At 35.9% G+C, this 12,074-nt stretch overlaps 2 protein-coding genes across 2 annotated transcripts in view; both read right to left on the reverse strand.

Moving 5' to 3' along the window:
* Window positions 1–510: 510 nt before the first annotated feature.
* LOC141608777 (F-box/LRR-repeat protein 25-like) lies at window positions 511–1,518 on the reverse strand. The gene has a single exon (XM_074428120.1). The coding sequence runs from the start codon at window positions 1,516–1,518 to the stop codon at window positions 511–513; it is 1,008 nt and encodes a 335-aa protein (XP_074284221.1).
* A 3,148-nt stretch (window positions 1,519–4,666) lies between these two features.
* The window catches only part of LOC141606697 (uncharacterized), a 64,289-nt gene continuing 56,881 nt past the window's right edge, over window positions 4,667–12,074 (reverse strand). The window contains exons 3-4 of the mRNA XM_074425938.1: window positions 5,383–5,604; window positions 4,667–4,967 (exon numbers count right to left, since the gene is read on the reverse strand). Coding sequence (XP_074282039.1) covers window positions 4,845–4,967; window positions 5,383–5,604 — 345 coding nt within the window. The 3' untranslated portion in view covers window positions 4,667–4,844. The remainder of the gene's footprint in view (window positions 4,968–5,382; window positions 5,605–12,074) is intronic.

Genomic DNA, 12,074 nt, shown 5'->3' on the forward strand with positions numbered 1-12,074 from the left:
CACCTTCACCTTCACCATCACCATCACCTTCACCATCACCTTCACCTTCACCTTCACCTTCACCATCACCTTCACCTTCACCTTCACCATCACCTTCACCATCACCATCACCATCACCATCACCACCACCACCACCACCACCACCACCACCACCACCACCACCACCACCACCACCACCACCACCACCACCACCACCACCATCATCATCATGAGCATCATCATCATAATCATAATCATAATCATAATCATACTTCAAGAACACAATCATAAGAATTGTTAGCAAAGCTAAAGAAAACATAAACTCATAGTCTAAACAACTATAAATATGCAGCTCATTTACGATACCTGAGATGATCTGCCGAGGAACAAGATTTTCAAAACATTGCAACTATTTAGTCCTTTCAAGAGCTTCTTCAATTTGATAAATCCGTCGATATCAAAATACCAAGCGTATGTGTGGATATGGATGTTACAATTGGCTTGACTATGAATGGTGATAGATAAGGACGGTTACGTGTCGCCATGAAATTTGAACTTCTTTAAATTTGGAGCATCAATCACAACATTTAACAAATTGTCGCAATCATAAAAAGCAATATGTTTTAGTTGGGTATGCGATATTTCTATATTCGTCAGCATGTGACAGCGCATAAACTCCGATTTCTCTAGCGAGGTGAGTTCCGGTAGTAGTTTAGCAAGATCCTCTCCTGTAATAGAAAGACCACTTACACGCACATGCCTCAAATTTCTCAATAAACCACGATTTGCGATAATCGGCCAAGGGTTGTTCACGCTATCGGTATCGTACTTGAAAGTCGTAAGACTAGAAGTCTCGAGAATGACTTTCCCGCCGTCCTCAATATAGAGATCCTCCAGTTTACTATGACATGGAATCACCAAATTTTTGAAGCTAGGGTAAAATGAGAGAACCAATTCTTTCAGGTTCGGACATGAACTAACAATATGAGCTAGCATACGCTCCTCTAAAACGACACCATAATGTAAAAACAAAATCTCGAGAGACACAAGATCCAAAGCTTCATAGTACGGTATTTCGACATTATCACAATCAAGATCTCTTAACGACTTAGCACAAAATAGAAAACTGGGTAATTTGTAGTTAGCTGGACCTTTAAGGAAAATTTCCGTAACTTGGTTACGCACGGCTATCTCAAGCCACTCATCAACTTTGGAAGGCAACAGTAAGTCATTAGGCGGAAGTGCAAGTATGAACTTCGTTATACGGAGGTTTTCTTTTGAAAATTTTTGCATTCGAGTATCTATATATTCCAAAAGTCTTGGAAGCGTTTCCATAGGAAACTTATAATAATGATGAAAATCGAGAATTGGATTTGTAGCGAAGACTTGATTCCATCTTTTCGACAAGACGCTAGTTCTATACGCCTCTTTCGTATCCAAATAAGAAATTATATGATGTATGATAAAATCCGGTAAATCTGAGAGCCTATCCGTAGAATTAAACTCCCCAGGTTTTGGGTTATTGCAATCGAGCGTCATTTTTTCCGAGGAATTCCGTCGAAACAGGTTATAAAACTTCTATCTAAAATTGATTGAATGTGTGTGTATTTCATTAATGAATAATAAAGAGGCACATATATAGTAGAATAAATTAGGGTTGAGTAAAAAAATACGATTTTGTTATTATATTAGTAGAGCCAATACAATAACCGAAAGATAGAAGAACTCTAGAAAAAGGAAAGTGTACAAATTAAAATAGGAAATTGAATTGGTAATAAAAATATCTATAACCAAGATATGGAAGCACATCAGATATGGAAACTAGCTAATTTTGATCTCACCCGAGCTTGATAAAAAAAAGTAAACTCATAATAAAGCTTGCTAAACTAACAAAACGAAAACATGACCTGTTGTATAAATTTGAATGCAGAGACAGGCAGCTGAATGTACGATTAGACGATTAATGCAATAAAGGAGCAAGGATAATACGCAGTCCTGCCCTTTTTAAAGCACAACGATGTGTGTTCGGCTGACACATGACGGAAATTAGCAAAAAGATCTTGAACCCACTTTGGTAATTCATAACTTAAGAAGCGGAAATAATAGAATGAAAAACTTTGCTTTACTAGAAATAAACAACGATTTACTCCCAATTCTACTGAAAATGAGAGAAATAAAAAACATGGCCATACCTCGATTGTCAAGCTATAAGATCTTAAATAATGAACTCGTAAAGCTGAAAGAGAGGATTCCGGGAGTATATAAGATGAGAGATAAGGACGAGTCTAGTTCGCCATTCAATTTGAACTTTCTCAAACTTGGAGCATCAATCAAAACATCGCACAAACTGCAGCAATCATTGAAGCGAATATGCTTTTTCTGAGTACTTGATAGTATGATACTCGTCAGCTTGTGACAGCCCCAAAACACCAAATTCTCTAGCGAGGTGAGTTCAGGTCGTAGTTCAGCAAAAGTCTCGTATGTGATATCAACAGTAGCGATGTTTATAAACCTCAAATTTCTCAACGAACCACCCTTTGATGTAATCGGCCAAGGGCTATCGCGATTAGAATGCTTGAGTATGTAACAAAACACCTTAAGACTACAAGTTTCGAGAATGACTTTCCCATCTGTAGGCAAAGTTTCAGATATGTTGCGCAACTCCAGCTTACTAGTAGTTACTACACTGAGGAATCACAATACTTTTGAAGCCAGAGCAATCTGACAGCCGCAAATCTTTCAGTAACAGGCCAGACTTAACAATGTGACACAACATACGCTCCTCGATAACGACAGCACTTAATTCCAAAGACTTGAGAGATGCAAGATCAAAGGATTCATAGTAAGGTATCTCGACCTTTGTACATTCAAGAATCCTTAACGACCTAGCGGCTAGCAGAACACAAAATTTGGGGTAATTTGTAATCAGCAACACTAGTCAGAACAAATTTCTCAACTTGGTTTCGTGCTGCTATTCCAAACCATTCATCGACTTTGCAAGCCAAATCTATGCAACTTCTTGGAAATGCAAGTGTGATCGTCTTTATACGCAGGTTTTCTTCAGAGTATTTTTGCATTCTGGTAATGCTTCAGTAGTTGCGTAAGAAAAACCATAATGATTAAACTCCAGAACTGGGTTAGTAGCTGAGATTTGAGTCCATCTTTTGGACAAGACGCTAGTTCTATACGCCTCTTTGGTACCCAGATAAGAAATGATATGATGTATGATAAAATCCGGTAAATTCAATAACCTATCCTTAGAATTGAACTGCCCAGTCTTTAATTTCTTGGAATCAGGTAACATTTTCAGTGAGGAATTAGGTCGAACAGATGGTGTGCACACACTAACTTTAGAAAGAAAATAGCAGAAACAAATTAAAGGTAATTGAAGCTTACCTGAATAAACCTTCTGTCCAGGAGTAAATAAAGATCAGAGGCAATGAAATGTGAGAGTAGAATGGACACAAATAATTGCTCTTTGTTAAAGTTAACAGGACGAGAATCAGAGGGAAAGTTTTCTCGTGTATTACTTAATCAACAATGAAGATTTCAAACTCCTAGCTTAATAAAAATTGCGGGAGATAACTCGCGTCTCCTAAATTTTTCGTTTTCTAGCGTCTAGCTATAGTTTTTCACAAAAAAAAACTTTGTCCGACAATAAATCTACATTACGAGTTTAGAAAATGGTAATTTTTTTTTTCAACCAATTATCAATGGGTCGGGCCAATTCGGGACGAGTCATTTAGGGTTTCTAAAATATTCGGGTCGGGTCATTTCGGGTATACGGGTCTGTTTCGGATTTGTTGGTCGGGTTATTTCGGATTGGATCATTTCAAGTCGGGTCATTTTCGGGTCAATGATTACGAAGTAAAAAGGCATTTCAAGTCTTTTGGGTCCAATTAAAGTTATGTTTTGTCGGGTCATTTTCGGGTTGGATAGTTTCGGATTGGGTCATTTCGAGTCGGGTTAATATAGGTCTATGAAAGCTCGGGTCATTTTCGAGTCGGGTCGGGTTAATTCAGCTTCGAGTGTCATTCGGTGCGGCACTTCCATTCTATTTCGGTCACCTTTTCGGATCGATCAATCGGGTCGAGTTGATTTTGCCAGGTGGTCGAACTTTTGTAACGAATAAACTTTAACCGATCATAATTCCCGACTACGAGTTGAGACGTCGGTGAATTCTTTTTCAAACTTTGACCGATCAATTTGAAAAAAATGTTTATCTTATTCTGAACTTGTAGGCAAGAGTTATTAAAGTTCAAATTTTTTTTTGCAAGAAAAAAAAAAAGTACATCTTAAAACGGAAAAAGTTGAAGGGTACAATAGAAAATATCCCATAAAATAAAAATTAGAATGGACACCTATATCAGTTAAGAGATTAAGATGTTTCTAATACTCCTTAAAGCACCAACTAAAGCGGTTCGTAGCAAATCTAGTTTAAAGAAAGATGAAGTCTTTCATCATGATTCAGTCAATCTAACAATCCGACTGTACAGCTGTCAAAAAAAAAATATAATAATGGAGGTACAAATAGGCAGAAAGAGGATAACACATTCACAAAGCAACAACAGCGGCAATCATAAGTGAACTTATCGGAGTGAAAGTTTATCAAACTATCATAGACCCATTAACAATAATTAGTTTCAGACGAGTGACAAAACGATAAATAATTTGACAAATAACCTTAAAAAATAATAATTAACAAATCAAACAGCCTGCTGTAGTGGCTAGTGCTATGCCCAAAAAGCCTTCCAAACTGTGTCTAGAATAGCAATATCCTGGTCGAAACAACGTTTCGTCAGCATGTCAATGTCGTGCTACATGAAACTTGCAGCGCAGCGCCATCAACTCGAGACTATAATTCTTCACCAACACAGTCTCAATTGTACGTCGAGGTACTGAGAGTCATTATTAGTCTCTTCAACTTCAATCCGTTTCAAAGGATGTTCCAAACATTTGACCATATCCGCCAGCTTATTCAGCAAAGGCTGCAAAACAACAACAGTGAGTTCAATAACAGAGATAGAGTCGAATACACAGTTTATTGTAAAACCGGTTACCAAGCATATATATTGACCCAAATTTCCTTCGCTGATCAATGTCTAACAAACACAAATTAGAAGTTAGTTTGTGACGTTTCTGAAGGCGGAATCTTACAATGGTACTGTGTGAACTTATAAATGTTCCGACATTGGTTTATTAACCTTGTAACGAAAGGATACACATTAAGAAGGGACGGACTAACAGAACTACTCCCATGACCATCCGTTCTCTACCAAATCTCCATCAAAACAAAGAATCTGTGTTTGATGAGTCCTCGAGACTCACTCGTTACCATTTGCATAAAGGAAAACCAGCCCTTAATTCGACTGAAAGTAACACATAGCAAAAACATCAACATACCTCAACTTTCAATTTATGATGGTCAGACTCAACTCGCAAAGAAATTATAGTAGGGCGGCAAGTCCAGAATAAACCATTTAAAAAAGCTGAAAGCGAGGAGCTTGAGAAATCGCAATATGACAGGTTTAACTTCAGCTCTCCGATATCACAAGGGGGTCCAAGTTCAGCATTTCTGCTTTCTTCTTCATCGTTATCATCATCATCATCATCATCATCATCATACTACAAGAACACAATCTCTGTTAGCAAAGTTAATTAAAACATAAACTCATAGTCTAATCTAAACAATTATATGCAGCTCATTTGCAATACCTCAGATGATTCATCGCATTCGTCGTCAAACAAGAAGAGTTTCAAAACATTGCAGCTGTTTAGTCCTTTCAAGAGCTTCTTCAATATGAAAAATCCGTCAGTATCAAAATAGCGAGCCATTGTATGGACATGGATGGTACAACTGGCTTGACTATGAATGGTGATAGATAAGGGCGGTTCTATTTCGCCATGAAATTTGAACTTATTCAAATTTGGAGCATCAATCACAACATTTAACAAATTGTCGCAATCATATAAGCAAATTTGTTTTAGTTGTGTATGCGATATTTTGAAACTCGACGGGATCTGACAACCAATAAACTCCAATTTCTCTAGCGAGGTGAGTTCCTCCCCGTAGTAGTTTAGCAAGATCCTCACCTGTAATAGAAAGACAAGTTACAAGCAGATGCCTCAAATTTCTCAATAAACCATGATTTGAGATAATCGGCCAAGGGTTCTCGTCCTGGATATTGTACTTAAATGACCTAAGACTAGAAGTCTCGAGAATGACTCCCCGTCTGAGGTACGTCTCCCTCAATATAGAGATACTCCAGTTTGCTATGACGCGGAATCACTAATTTTTTCAAGCCAGGGCAAAATGAGATACACAAGTCTTTCGAGTTCGACAGAACTAACAATATGAAATAGCATACGCTCCTCTACTACGACATCACCTAAAACCAAAGACTCGAGAGACACGAGATCCACATCTTCATAGTAGGGTATCTCGACATTAGAAAAATGAAGGTCTCTTAACGAGTTAGCACAAAACAGAAAACGGGGTAATTTGTAATCGGCAGGACCTTCAAGATTAATTTCCGCAACTTGGTTACGCACAGCTATCTCAAGCCACTCATCAACTTTGCAACCCAACGGTAAATCAGTAGCCGGAAGATCAAGTCTTAACGTCGTTATAGGCAGGTTTTCTTTCGAATATCTTTGCATTCTAGCATCTATATATTCAACTGTAAATTTATGACGATAAAAATCCAGATTTGGGTTCGTAACGCAGACTTGATTCCATCTTTTCGACAAGACGCTAGTTCTATATGCCTCTTTCGTATCCAGATAAGAAACAATACGACGTCTAATAGAATCCGGTAAATCTGAGATTCTATCCGTAGAATTAAACTGCCCGTTTTTCGGGTTATTGCAATCCTTCATCATATCCTCCAAGGAATTTCGTCGAACAGTTTGAAGAAGTTGATTGAATGTGTGTATTCAAAAAAAGAGGCACATATATATATAGTGGGGTCAATTAGGGTTGGTTTTGTTATATGGTAAAGCCAACACAATAACCTAAGGATACAAGAAGTCTAAAAAAAGGAAAGTGTACAAATTACAATTAAAATAGGAAAGTGAATTGGAAATAATATCTAAAAACAAGATATGGAAACCAGCTGATTTCGATCTCATCCGAGACTGAAAAAGGTAAATTTGTTATAAAGCTTGGGAGTTTAAACCAAACCAAGTCAATTTCAAAAATTACTTTCGCTTGATCTTGGAGGACAACAATTTAATCACGAAGATGATATGAGACGTAGAAATTTATAAATTTAAATATGATAGGAGACGTAGAAATTTATAAATTGAATCACGAATATAATTATGCCTTGGAAACAAAGACTGAAAGTAACACAGAAAAGCAAAAACATGATGAGCATACCTCAACTGTCAAATTATGGCGGCCAAAATCAACTCGCAAAGAAATTATATCAGAGTGGCAAGTCGAGAATAAACCATTTACCAAAGCTGAAAGCGAGGAAATTGAGAAGTCTCAGTACAACAGGTTTAACTTCAGTAACAGATGACAGGAACTAACCATATGAAACAGCATACGCTCGTCTACAACGACATCACTTAAACCCAAATACTCGAGAGAGACAAGATCCACGGCTTCATAGTAGGGTATCTTAACTTTAGAACAATCAAGACGTCTTAACGACTTAGCAGAAAACAGAATTTGTGGCACTTTGTAGTTACTGTTAGCAGGTTTTCTTTCGAGTAGTTGGGAAATCAAATTTTGCAAGTCAATTCTAAATCAGTAGTTGGGAATTTTGCATTCTAGCATCTATATATTCCAAAAGTCTTGCAATATCAACATTAGAAAAATTATTATGATGAAATTCTAGAACTGGGCTAGTAGCCGAAATTTGAGTCCATCTTCTCGACAAGACGCTAGTTCTATATGCCTCTTTCGTACCCAGATGAGAAATGATATGATGTATAATTAAATCTGGCAAATCTGAGAGCCTATCCCTAGAATTGAACTGCCCAGGTTTTGATTTCTTGGAATCAGGTATCATTTTCACTCAGGAATTTCGTCGAACAGATGGTGTGCACACCCTAAATCTGAAAACATGGGATGAAATTATTTAGAATTGAACTGCCCAGGTTTTGATTTCTTGCAATCGGGTATTATTTTCTCTGAGGAATTTCGTCGAACAGGTAGACTGCACTCTGTAAATGTAAGACTTCTAACTAAACAACAATTCTCGTATAAAACCGTTCTACACGAGTTTTGTGGGGAGGTAAAGAGGATGAAGTTTTTGAATGAAGTTGTGGAAATTTTAAATTAAATTTTCATTTCGAAAGAAAAGAATTGAGTTTGAGAACTGGGAAATGCTCAATTTGTATTTAACTCAATTTCAACCAACACAATAAATTTGGATTTTCGGAAAATAAATAAATAAATAAAACTAACTGTCGAGTGTCGCCAAATGGTGGCTCCAATTTCGGTCCAATAAGTCTCGTCTTAAGATTAAAACGGGCTTTATAGTATACCACATTACCAGGAGAAAAAGGAATACGTATCGAATGTATTATCTCATATCCTTCCAATTTTTTGAGTTTATATGTATTTTTTTTAGCATTTAAAATTTATAAGTTCTATAGTAATTTTTTGATGGCAAATCTCAAAATTAATTAAATTTATAAGTATAGTTTTTGAGCAATGTTGTATTTTTTTCGCTTAATGTTTTAATGGATGAGCTCAAAAGCTTTATACTAAAAATTTATACTGACATTACCACCTACATAGATAAGACAAGTGGTATGTTATTTGACATGTCTTAAAGTTTAAAACGGATATACCAATCTTAAATGATAATTTGTAAACTCGGTATCACTTGGCGTCGCTCTAAAATTGGCCGTAGATAGTAAAAACTTAGCTCACAACAACATTTCACCACCACCAAAGTTGGCTGGTGTGAGTGGTAAGGGCTCTTATCACTTAACCAAGTGGTCAGAGGTTCGATTCCGCACTCTTGCGAATGAAAAAGCCAAACTTGCGAGTTATCAACCCATTAAATTGCCTTCAGTACCCCGAAGGAGATTGCCCCAACCGTAGGGGATAGTCCTGGTCAACACCAAAAAAAAAAAAAAAAACAGATTACCACAATTGTCGGTAGGAGATAGTCCTGATCAACAACACAAAAAACAAACATTCGTAATTTATTTTCGCAATACGTTTTTTACTCATTACAGTACTTTTTGCGCAATATTTTCCATTTACCTACCCTTATGTTACTAACAAACACAAATCTAATTCTCTCATATCCCAAAATTAGAACCCTGCGAATCGATCAAATTACAACAAAAAATCTCAATTATGAATCATAATTTGATTAAATTACATGTACTTAACTTCTAAATTACAATTAATTGCTCAAACTAATATTTGTTTTTATGTTCTTTAGTATTTTGTTTTTTTAATTAGGGTTTGATATTTGGAATTTTTTGGCAAATTGGTGTTTATTAGCAAAATAATTAGGGAGTTGGGGTTGGTTTGAAACTATTTAGACTTATGGTGTCCACGTCATCAGTTTTTATTTTTTTTCCAGTTATTATGGTAAGCCGCTAAGTTTCTTAGCGGCTTACTATTTTTTTTTTTTTTTTAAATTTTTTTTTTTTTTTTTGAAAAAAAAAAAAAAAAAAGTGAATAGTAAAGCCGCTAGGACCTAGCGGCTTTACTATTCATTTTTTTTTTCAAAAACCGTAACCTTCTAACACTGATGACAACCTATTTTAGAAATGAATAACCACCAAAGCCGCTAAGAAAGTTAGCGGCTTCCCTATTTCTCTATTTTTCATAAGCTTATGACATTTATTATCTAAAAAATGACAAAGAGACAAAGCCGCTAAGAAACTTAGCGGCTTTGCTTAAAATTTGGAAAAAAAAATGAAACCGATGACGTGGACACCATAAGTCTAAATAGTTTCAAACCAACCCCAACTCCCTAATTATTTTGCTAATAAACACCAATTTGCCAAAAAATTCTGATATTTGGACGATAATGTTTGGTGGCATCATGGATATTACCACCTAAATCAAGCTTCTGGATTGTGATTTTGCATCGCATCTCCCCCCTTGCCTTCTGGATTGTGATTTTCCATTTCACCACCGATTTATTAATTTTCCAGTAGGTCTCATAAGAGACCATTTCCTACTAATTTAGTGGGAGACATAATAGGGAAAAAAGAAATTCAGTGGTCTCTCGCACCATCATGTGAGAGGTCTCTCAATAATGAGAGACCGTCTCTCTGAAGTTATTGGTCATTTATAATTAATCCGTGACTATGAAATGATATTTTAGTACTCCGGCTTCTTCACAATGATCTTCTACATTTGTTTTCTGCAATTTTCAATGCGCTACTTTAACCATAACTTTTAGTATTTATATACCGTATTTTTATGTTCGGTTGAATTCGAACATGTGACCTATTTATCAGGTTATCACTTTCTAAGCCTCTAGGCTAACACGAGTTCAGTTTTTGTGAGCTCATGTATTGTCTCAACTAAGCTAGTTTTTTTTTTTTTTTTTTTTTTTTTCGGGGGCATCAACTAAGCTGGTCGACATTTAGAAATACGTATTTTAATTTTTTAAGGGCGGAAAAATACAAATCGAGGTATGGACTATGGTTTACGTTTCGGCTTTCTCTCCTTAGAGAAATGCTTGACTTTTTTTTATAACCGATTTAGAATTTGGATATTTTATTCAAAGTATATGTCATATGGTATCACAAGAAATCAAGAAAATTAAGACCGATTTGTGAAGGCGAGCAAATTGAGAAGTCTCAGTACAACAGGTTTAACTTCAGTAACAGATGACAGGAACTAACCAACCATATGAAACAGCATACGCTCGTCTACAACGACATCACTTAAACCCAAATACTCGAGAGAGACAAGATCCACGGCTTCATAGTAGGGTATCTTAACTTTAGAACAATCAAGACGTCTTAACGACTTAGCAGAAAACAGAATTTGTGGCACTTTGTAGTTACTGTTAGCAGGTTTTCTTTCGAGTAGTTGGGAAATCAAATTTTGCAAGTCAATTCTAAATCAGTAGTTGGGAATTTGAGCGTCAATATATGCAGGTTTTCTTTCGAGTACCTTTGCATTCTAGCATCTATATATTCCAAAAGTCTTGCAATATCAACATTAGAAAAATTATTATGATGAAATTCTAGAACTGGGCTAGTAGCCGAAATTTGAGTCCATCTTCTCGACAAGACGCTAGTTCTATATGCCTCTTTCGTACCCAGATGAGAAATGATATGATGTATAACAAAATCCGGCAAATCTGAGAGTCTATCCCTAGAATTGAACTGCCCAGGTTTTGATTTCTTGCAATCGGGTATGATTTTCTCTGAGGAATTTCGTCGAACAGGTAGACTGCACTCTGTAAATGTAAAGACTTCTAACTAAACAACAATTCTTGTATAAAATCGTTTTACACGAGTTTTGTGGTGAGGTAAAGGGGATGAAGTTTTTGAATGAAGTTGTGGAAATTTTAAATTAAATTTTCATTTCGAAAGAAAAGAATTGAGTTTGAGAACTGGGAAATGCTCAACTTGTATTTAACTCAATTTCAACCAACATAATAAATTTGGATTTTCGGAAAATAAATAAATACTTCGTAAATAAATAACGGAGTTACTTTTTCACATACGGATTTTACTTTTTCACATACATTTTTTCATTAGTTTTCCATTTAATACCCTTCTGGCCTTCTTACCTAAAACCCCTATTTAACCCTTTTCCCTAAAATTTAATCTAATTGTTCCAATAACTTGAACAATGGATTCTAATTCGCAAATTAATGAAGTAATTTACATGTTTATCAATGATTAATATTAGTCGTTGAGTTTCATTTAATTTAACAATGAAAATGAGTATTTAAAATTCGAAAAGTTGAAGGATGCTTTAGAGGATGTACTTGAAATTAACAAGAAGGAAGTAACAAACACCGTCATGCCCTCATGCGTGATGCAGACAAGATTTAAGTCAACCATTATGAATTTGCAGCAATTGGAATTCCATAATTAATAGCCGATACAAATTTGGCATAATCATTTTGGCTAGAGAAACAAATACA

The sequence above is a fragment of the Silene latifolia genome, chromosome 10, assembly GCF_048544455.1.
Source record: "Silene latifolia isolate original U9 population chromosome 10, ASM4854445v1, whole genome shotgun sequence".
In the NCBI taxonomy this organism is placed as follows: domain Eukaryota; kingdom Viridiplantae; phylum Streptophyta; class Magnoliopsida; order Caryophyllales; family Caryophyllaceae; genus Silene; species Silene latifolia.

Excerpts from the sequence above, each read along its gene's own strand:
- LOC141608777 (XM_074428120.1), bottom strand. The coding sequence starts at position 1,518 with ATGACGCTCGATTGCAATAACCCAAAACCTGGGGAGTTTAATTCTACG.